The sequence below is a fragment of the Lactuca serriola genome, chromosome 4 (assembly GCF_051521515.1).
Source record: "Lactuca serriola cultivar US96UC23 chromosome 4, Lser_US96UC23_V15, whole genome shotgun sequence".
NCBI lineage: Eukaryota > Viridiplantae > Streptophyta > Magnoliopsida > Asterales > Asteraceae > Lactuca > Lactuca serriola.
Genome location: NC_136411.1, coordinates 234,181,120 through 234,191,082, shown reverse-complemented (window position 1 = coordinate 234,191,082; position 9,963 = coordinate 234,181,120). Strand labels below are relative to the sequence as shown.

At 35.7% G+C, this 9,963-nt stretch overlaps 1 protein-coding gene across 1 annotated transcript; it reads left to right on the top strand.

Moving 5' to 3' along the window:
- Positions 1-1,942: 1,942 nt before the first annotated feature.
- LOC145099242 (protein FAR-RED IMPAIRED RESPONSE 1-like) lies at positions 1,943-4,233 on the top strand. Its single transcript, XM_079036833.1, has 7 exons — positions 1,943-2,170; positions 2,349-2,765; positions 2,853-2,917; positions 2,993-3,005; positions 3,542-3,663; positions 3,808-4,037; positions 4,208-4,233. The coding sequence occupies exons 1-7, from the start codon at positions 1,943-1,945 to the stop codon at positions 4,231-4,233; spliced, it is 1,101 nt and encodes a 366-aa protein (XP_078892959.1).
- The last annotated feature ends 5,730 nt before the right edge of the window (positions 4,234-9,963 follow it).

The following is a 9,963-nucleotide window of genomic DNA, read 5'->3' as shown; positions in this document are numbered from 1 at the left end:
AACTCGTCATCATCTGCGTTTTCCTGCACAATCAAAGCATTCATAGTATTTTTAGCACTGTTAGTTGTTTTCTTTTTCTTGATTTCTTCCAACTTGCGCATATAATATGCCTCATCATCTTCACCATCTCTTTTCTCAGCCATTTTTCTTAGCATGCAATCCTTGGCAAAGTGGTTCTTTTCGTGACAGTACTTGCAGTCGTATCCAGAGTCTCCTGCAAGTTTTCTCTCCTTCTTGTCTTCGTCCTTTTGAGAAGCGATCTTCACTTCATCCTTCACCTTTTCAGAGCTGTAACTTCCTTGCCAGTTTCGGTTCTTGTTGACAGGAAATTTTCTTCTTGCAAACTTCTTTGGATTAGTGACCATCATAGCATACTCCTCGCTTGTAAGGTCACACTCAGACAAATCAGACTCTTCTTCTTCTTCTGCAATACTTTTTCCTTTTGAGACAAGAGCCAACGATCCCACACCCGAAACTACTTTCGCTTCTTTAGTAACTACACTTTCATGGGACTTAAGTATTCCCACAAGTTTCGCTAGCAAGTAAGACTTAAACTGTTCATGCGCTTTTACAGTTGAAACCACAGCCATCCATTCCGGTCTGAGTCCATTCATGAAAGTTACTTTCTGCTCAATTAACTTCCTCTTTATTCCATGCTTGATCATCTTTTTTAGGAGATGATTGAACCAATCAAAAGTCTATGTGAGCTTCTCCTTAGGTTTCTGTTCGAAAACTCCAAATTCTGACAGCAACAAGGTTTGAATGGAGTGTTCTAGATCTTCATCGGTCGAGTAGAGTTCTTTCAACCTATCCCATATTTCTTTGGCCGTCATGAATGAACTAACTAACTGAAACGTGTCAGATTGCAAGGCGAATCTTATCATTCTCATGGCCTTCACATTACACAGTAGCTTGTCTTTCTCATCTTGTGGCATCTTCTGTTCATCTGCCACCAGCTTGTTATATTCCTTTTGACTCTTAACTGTTGTGTCCGTTCCAGAATGAACAAATGGTCTGAGTATGATGGCTTCCCAGATGAGATAGCCATTATCCTCAGAACCTACCACGTAGTCTTCAAAGTGATGCGCCCACACTTCATAGTCTTGAGTGTAGGGTATGGGTATCCTGGTAGTGGATCCGATGCTGTTTGAGATGTTGGTGGGATTTGTTTGCAAATCTTCGTGAGAAATGGTGAGCTTCAAGAATCAAACATGTAAACTTAATATGATGGTTTTATCTTAAATAGAGTCGCCGTATAAAACAACTAAGACGACTTCTATATTTTCGATAAAGCGGAAACCCTAAAGAATTCTGAATACATAAGTAATATGTATTAATCACACAGTCTTCTGCTTTGATACCAGTTGTTAGAACTTAGTTCTTTCAGGATTGATTGATTCTATGCATGCAAACAAATAAGAACGTAAATATAAACACGAATATGACTTGAATATGCTGAATGATTAAAGCTTCAACGCCTCAGAAAAGCTCGACTAAGAACTTCGACTGTAGAGGCGCTTTTAGGGTTACAAAGACTGTACGTAAAAAGTCGTAATTCTATAATGCACACATGCATGCATATATATATATATATATATATATATATATATATATATATATATATATATATATATATATATATATATATATATATATATATATATAGTCTAACCTTACAAGAAAATCACGGATGGACAGGCCCAATCCGGATACTATATAAAAAGCCCAAGACGCAACATAATTAGACCCAACATTATTCATATATGAGTATTTTAACTTTTTCGTTTCATGTTCGGTTTTTATTGTTGAAATTATTCTAATAATATACTGTAATTGTATTCATACATGAATATTTTTATATTTACTTATGAATACATCAAAAAAATGAAAACTTTTGTGTGTGTGTGTTAGGTATCGATTGGTTTTTGTTACATTTACTGCTATGGACCATCATAAAGAATCAGTTATTGTTGGAGCGGGTTTGCTAAGCAATGAAAGCATTGAGTCCTACTCTTGCTTGCTTAAAGTGTTTCTTAAAACTCATGGGAAAGAACCGAAACTTGTTTTAACCAATCAAGATGCTGCAATAAAACAAGCTATTGAGAATGTTTTTCCCAATTCAAAGCACCGATTATGTATGTGGCATATAATGAAGAAGTTGAAAAACAAGGTATTATTTTAATATATTTCAAATATGTTACATAGTATTTAGTTATTCGTAGATGAATATACTAATTTTTTCAACTATTAGTTTATTCATTTATGAATATTTATTGATATTTTACTTATTTATATTTATTCATTTATGAATAAATATAGAATTTTATATTACTTTTGTTGATATACAGATATCAGATGATTTATTTACGAACACACACTTTAGAAAAAGATTCTTGAAGCTTGTTTGGGACATTAATATGAAATCTGATGTATTTGAGGTGAAATGGGGTTTGCTTATGAAGGAATTCAATCTGGAAGACACGAGATGGTTTAAAGACATGTTTACAAAACATGATTCCTGGATACCTGGATATTTTAATGATATTGCAATGTATGGGTTGATGAAGACTACGTCGTGGTCAGAGAGTATGAATTCATTCTTTAATACCTACTCAGAAAGTGGTAATTTACTTTTTAATTTCATGATGAATTACGACACTCCCATTCAAAAGCAAAGGAAAACTCAACGAGTGCTTGATAAGGCATCAAAGAAAGCATCATATAAAATGAAAACACCTCGAGAAATAGAACTACAAGCTTCAAAGGTTTATACAATACATTATTTTTTGAGGTGCAATAGGAAATATATAAATCAAGTTTTTTCTGTACGTATGCATATGTTGGTATTGCAGATGGGTGGAAAGTTTATATTGTGCAACACAACAACACTAAAAGAGAATTTAGAAATGAATTTAAGGTAATTTAATAGTTTTTTTTTAAAATGTAATGTTTATATATACTCATATATGAATACGTATATACAATGTTATAGAACTCGTTACTCGGTACCTGTTCGGCTAAATACCTAGTAGCGAGTACTCGGGGAGTACTCAGATTTGGTAATACATGTAGAAATTTTTTTAGGGAAATTATATATGTCAAAATCATAAGTTAAAATCATAAGTTGATTGAAATATATAACAAAATTAGATAAATGTGAATATACAAAAACTGAAAAACACATAATGGTTGAACTTCTTGAATAATTACTGAAATTTTAAGATATATATGTACTAATAATCATATGTGTGTGTTAAATAATGAATCAGTACATATATTATACATATTAATCACCGATTTGACCGAGTTTTACAACACTACTCAGTTCTGTAAGGGGCCGATCAGGGAATACTCGGGATTTTGTAACTCGTCTCGGTAAGGGGCCGAGTACCGAGTACTCGGAGGAGTAATCGACCAACTCGGGGAGCTTTACAACACTGCCTATATATGATTGTTCATATATGAGTATTCATATATGAATGTAAATGTGTAATTTTTGTTTAAATTGTTTTTTCATTTTTTTATTATGTTTTTGTATCAGGTTGAAATAAAAGTTGAAGGGAAAGAAATAAATTGCAGTTGTGAACATTTCAAGTGTATGGGTGTTTTATACAGACATGCTTTTACAATAATGAGATGTGGTGTGAAAGAAATTCATGAAATGTACATTCTGAAAAGATGGAGAAAGGATGTTATATCAAGAAATTATTGTTTTAGTTCTCTTTAATTTGATTCAGGGGATTGTGAGAATGTGAAGCTAGCCAATAATTCATATTATAATTTTTAACCATGTTTGGATATTGTAAGAGATGAAAAAAAGAAATTGTCTTTGTTTGCTGAGAAAAAACAGATGTTGTTGAAGGAATTTGAGAGTGAGAGTGATTATACATTTGTTGGATCGAAAAGCAAGACGGATGGTGAAGTGGTATCCAAGCTTATGGGTGTTTCTATTCCTATTCCAAAAGAGATTAATATTCATGTTCCTCAAGTTCAAAGCAATAAGGGTTCTGGAATCAAGAAAACAATTCCAATTGCAGGTGAATTAGTATATGAAAATTCTAAAAAACAACATAGAATATGTTCAGGATGTGGAAAATGAGTTCCTCACAATTTACGTACATGTCCAGTAAGAATTGTAGCTTCTCAATCAACAAAAGACATTTAGGGTTTTTGTTTTTGTTTTTTTGTTTTTTTTAATGTTTTACAGTTTTATTCATTTATGAATATATTTAGCTAATAACTATAAACAATAATATTCATGAATAATACATACTTATATTGATATGGTAAATTGAGATTTGAAATATATGTTCTTTTAAAATGAATATATCATATTTATTTTTTAAATAAGTTATATTAAATAAGTTATTGTAACGCCCCAATTCTCACGTATTGATCTATGGTTATAAATTTTTCATGATTTCAAGGTCTACTTGACGAGTTGGTTTCCCTGACTCGTCGAGTAGCAGTGGGTTGGTCCACGTGTTTAAGTGACCTACTCGCTAAGTCTAAGAAGGGACTCGACGAGTAGCAGTTGGAGGATGAAACCCTAATTTCCAGGGTTTTACGCCCTATTTAAGGGATCTTTAGCCTCCTTTTGGCCCCCTTGCAGTCCCTTGAGAACTCAGCAAACACTAATTCGTGTGAGTGTGCTCCATTTGTGTCTTTTAAGCTTTAGAAGAGGATTCTTGATGAGAAGAGCTTGGAGAGAAAGTGTCTAGAAGCAAGGAGCGTGTGGGATCTGAAATCTACCACTATTGGCATCCTTTAGAAGGTATCAAGTTGTTATATTGACCTTATTTCATTCTAGATCTATTTTCGGTGAATTTTAGGGCTTTTCTAGAATAGTAGGAAGATTTTCTTGTATATGAGCTAAGAACTGAAGTTGCAACTTCATATCTGAGCTTTCTTGGGTCTCTAAGTCCATAAAGTGTTCAACTTTGGCAAGTATGAACCTCTCCTCAAGTGCAAAACTCCATTTCAAGCATGGTTTTTTCATTTTAAGACTTTAGAGCCTTGCATGCACGTAAAGTTTGCAACTTTACGTGATAAACATGCTTTTGGAAGTTGGATCTGCAATATGGAAACATATAATGGCTTAAAAAGCATCTATTTGGATGAAGGACTGAAAGGACTCAACGAGTTGCATGGTCAACTCAGTGAGACCGATGAAGATTGTCGTGGGCTCGGTGAGTCAGTAGAGTGACTCGGAGAGTCAGCTAGGGTTTTCCCAACCTTTGGACACGAATGAACTTCGCGAGTTACAAGGGAAACTCGACGAGTTGGCCAAGGATTTTGCGGCCACAAACATTAGGAACTTGACAAGTGGATGGTTGTACTCGAAGTGTTGAGGTCAAGAAGGTCTGTTGACCTAAACCATTGCCTTTAACTTTGACCAAGGGTTGACTATTTGACTTATGGGGCATTTTAGGAAATTGGAATTTATAAACATTGTTGTGTGGCGAATATAGGTGGTGGAGTTTGTGGCGGTGATCCGAGAGTTTGAGCTTATCTTTTGAGTCGATAGGTGTGGGGTGAGTTACCTCACTATACAAAGGGGTCTAAGGCACCAAGGTCAGCCCATTGGATGTGATATCCTAGTAATTGTTAGTATGTTGAGTATGAGTCAGTGTTGCATATTAGTTGCTATACCAGTTGGGTAGATCTATAGGACTACTTGTAGTATTGTGTGTGATCATCTGTTTGTACATTAGTTGTGTTATATATCGACATATTATGTGGGATGGTTTGAGGTGATACTACTCTGTGCGGTAACCAACAAACCCTGGAGCATTCCAGATACGAGCTAAGGGAGACTCGTACTGGGGGCTTGGTAGCAATCCAGATGAGAGCTGTGGGCCGAGAAGGCAATCCAGACTCATACTGTGGGACTAGGGGTAATCCAGTCTGTAAAGTTTTGGACTCAGTATATGATGTTATACGTATATGTGTTATGTCTAGGGTATCGGTATTTTGGGGGAACTCCTTAAGCCTCGGACTTACAATTTCATTTTATTGTTTCAGGTACATTAGGGGATCGCGGCAAGGCGAAGGCGTGATCGTATAGCTCCTCATGTTTTGTTTATGTTTCTGGGAGAACTCTGATATAGACTATTTTGAAAACAAATTTGTAATAACTGTTGGTTTTAAACATTTTGAAAAGTTTTAAATTGGCTTGAATTCAATGGGTGTTACAAGTCGGTATCAGAGCCTTGGTCTGAGTGAATAGGAGGAACATTCGTGGGAATCCAGTCCCAAACTAAGGAAGGGTTTTCAAAATAAAATTTAAAATGGTTTTCGAAATGAGAAAAAAGAGGATGCAGGGTGTACGATCAGCCAAAGCCAGTAAGTAGACCCTAAAATACCATACGGTTATTTGTTATTGTGATATGTTAGAACAGGATGCTAGTACGAGGCTAGGGATCTTCAGGAATTTCATGATAGAATTGCCTGATTACATGATGCTTGCTAGCCTAGGGTTTCCTGTATAAGAGATTGACATCATTATTGTAGTTGTTCAGTGTATGCATCACGGTTATACATAATTAAGATCTTATAGCCTGAGAATGTTTGATTTGTCCTTATGTTCTGTTCTTATGTGATTGGGGGCTTAGGGTTGGATTAGATATTCGAAATTCTATAGGGTCCAATGTTATATATACACTAGGGCTACAGGGTTGGTGCAAGTTTCATGGATTGGTGGGTTGCGTGGGACCGGTAGGTTAGTTATGAAATACTTAGCATTCTTATAAGAGTGAGGATTAAGAGCACGCTGTGTTTATGTATATTGTTACAGTGTTCTCGTGATACTTGAGACAAATAGGGGTAGGTGTGGAAGGTAGTATGGGCCCGTACTACTGAAAGAATAGAACCCATACGCGTATCAAGGAAGTCACAACCCCTAGGGTTTAGTCAAAAGTTAGTCCCCTTTTATTATGTGGATTATCTAATATCTTTTGGTATGTTTTCTAAATGGTGATGATGAGACGCTTTGTGTCTGGATCCGGTTCAGGATCAAGATCAGAAGACAGAGGCCAAGAGGGGCCATCAATATCTGATCCTGTGGTGCAGATGGGGATAGATGAGTTAGACACCAGGATTCGAGAGATCCTACATGATGAGGTTGCCACTTTGTTCCAAGCACAGCTACTGGAGATGTTTGGTTCCATTAAGACCACCATGATCGAGTACTTCGATGAGCAATACGCACCCTTGTAGAGACGGTTATCGCTAACAGTGGCAGGCGGAGGAGTAGGAGCCACTTACGGCTTCCAGTATATTGACTTCGATAACACGAATCCCCCTACTTTTGATGGGACTCGGGATCCCATTAAGGAGATGAGGTGGGTTTCCAATATGGAGGGGTGTTTCTTTACTTTCTCGTGTCCTACTGACCAGAAGGTCAGGTGTGCTCTGAACCTGCTAAGGTCTGGGGCCAAGGACCGGTGGAGATTGACGACTGCATCGTACACTGATGATCATAAAGTTGCTATTACTTGGGAGCAGTTCAGGGATATGTTATGCGCTCGTTACTGTTGGGTTTTAAGCATTCTAACACTCCTAAGTGTACATGCAACCCTAAATACCTTGGATCTATGTTTTCTCTATTATACATGCAAATATGAACATTCCAAGGAATTACCCTAAATAGCATACAAAACATTGATTCAAATGTAATATAGCAAGTTAAAAGACATACCTTTTGATGTATCTTGATTCCATGAAGCTTAAGAGCCTAGTGCCCTAAGTGTGACACCTCAAATGGTTCACACAACATCAAATGCACTTGGAATAACTTTAGAGAGAAATGAACCACTTCATGAAATCGGCTAGCCCTCACCGTTCCTTCATAGTGGTCAATTTTAGGAAGAAGCAGATACTCATATAGTGTTTCACAATTAGGGTTACACCATGTAAACCCTAATTTTCATGGCTATTCATTTCGATGATCCATGGGTACAAATACACAATGGAGCATCCATGGAGCATCCTATGGGTTTTATCCCTACTTGATAATCCATGGAGCATTAGCCCACTATACAAGTATGGATGATTTACACAATCAACCGATATATTTAATTAGTCTACTTTTGATCACTTAATTAATTCCAAATTAATTCTTGATCAATACTAATTAAATAATTTTATTAATATATTAGAACTTATAATATATTAATAAACCTTACGTGTTATTTCTCTCATTTTAGTCTATCCAAATGCATGATGCCATGCAACCCAAATGGACCATGCCAATCGGGTCATGTACATACCAAATATAGTTATGGACATAGACACTACTCCAATAGTCTCCCACTTGGAAAAGTCTAAAACTATTATTGTGTATGAATTCAAAACCCCACTAGCAATCCTAACTCTTAAAAGTTGCTGCCGTCGAACTCTAAACAAATCAACGACGAGTCCATCGGATAAGGGATCATATATTCCTCCATTCTAGATATCATATGGACTGAGACATGGATTAAAATCATTCTATCTATCTATTTGTTGTTTCCCTATTTCCGATTTATGACGACCGACTAATTGAACAAATCACATTTGTCCTGGCTTGGCCAAGCACTTTGGGGTGTCATCACTAAATCATCGAGGGCCCCACAGATATCACTTTTATCTCAAAGGTAAAAGGACTGGATAAACTTCAACTCATATGGCTTGTTCTACCACTTGTTGAATCATACATAAATGCACGTTTTATAACATCGAGATACCAATGCGTTTTCATGTAATCAATGTATAACCAACTCATAGTAACAACTCATATCTCTAGGTTTGAAGAATATAATATATTATCGTCTCATGATCACTTGTGATAAAATCCATGAACTGATTCCAATGAGCATGGGTTGAATCCAATAATCAGAACTTATGAGTACTCATGAATGTTGTAGCACCACTTGCTATGTCCCATACCTTGGACATCTACAATCCAGCTTCATGACAATCTTGATTCAAATCTACTTCCAACATATGACCGATTGTGGATAGTTTGAATAACTTAGTCATTCAAGAAGAGCGACCTAGTTATTCTAGAAGTCAAAACATGCAAAGTGAAACACAAGAATAATCGAATCCTATATGGTCTAAGAACTTATGAATATAAATAAAACACCTTTTATTTATCACCATATTGATTACCCATCATTCATTTCATATTGTTTCAAACTATAAACTTTATACTTGAATTAAAATAATAGTTGTCCCATGCTCCAAGCATGTACACTATGTTTTTTAAACACTATTCATGTCATACACCAAGTATGCACACTATGTTTGTCTAAACATTAGCTATGCCATACACCAAGTATGCATACTAAGTTTGTCTATGATATTTACTTTGTGAAATAGATCGATTGAACATAATTCCAATGATTCACATTTCACAATCCCAAATCCTTATCGTAAATGTAAGAATTCCAAATTCCTGTCATTTACGTAAATCTGTTAGATTCTAAACTTATATGCATTGATCCTCTTGTAATGATTATGCACAAAGTTACAAAGATTTGTGAGCAGACATTACAGAGTATTCCAATAAAGATCAATCCATGGAAACGAAGTCTCAAATTCAAAGTACATTTCTTTGAACATCCATCATGCATTAAATTTCCTAATCTTACACAGATTTAATAAATAACTTCCACCTATGGGAATATTTCAATATTCTCATTTTGACTATCACTTCTGACCAATAATTGCCTCTTTTCAAAAAATGACACTATGGTCTTCCCAAAATTAACAATATACTTCCAACTGTCCTTGAGCAACCAATCTTTGGTAAACCTTAGATTGTCCTCGACAGTTTCTTAATCATTTTAGTCAAATCCAATTCTAGACCTTTTCCCTTCTTAATGTCCCAGGCATTTAAAATTTTTTAGAAAGGATGAATATGATACCACATGAAATCGATCCTATATCTGAAGCATATGGGAAACGATTCACGATTTC

Coding starts and splice junctions, on each gene's coding strand:
- LOC145099242 (XM_079036833.1), top strand. CDS start 1,943: ATGGACCATCATAAAGAATCAGTTATTGTTGGAGCGGGTTTGCTAAGC. Junction 2,171..2,348: donor TGAAGAAGTTGAAAAACAAG/GTATTATTTTAA, acceptor GTTGATATACAG/ATATCAGATGATTTATTTAC. Junction 2,766..2,852: donor TAGAACTACAAGCTTCAAAG/GTTTATACAATA, acceptor TTGGTATTGCAG/ATGGGTGGAAAGTTTATATT.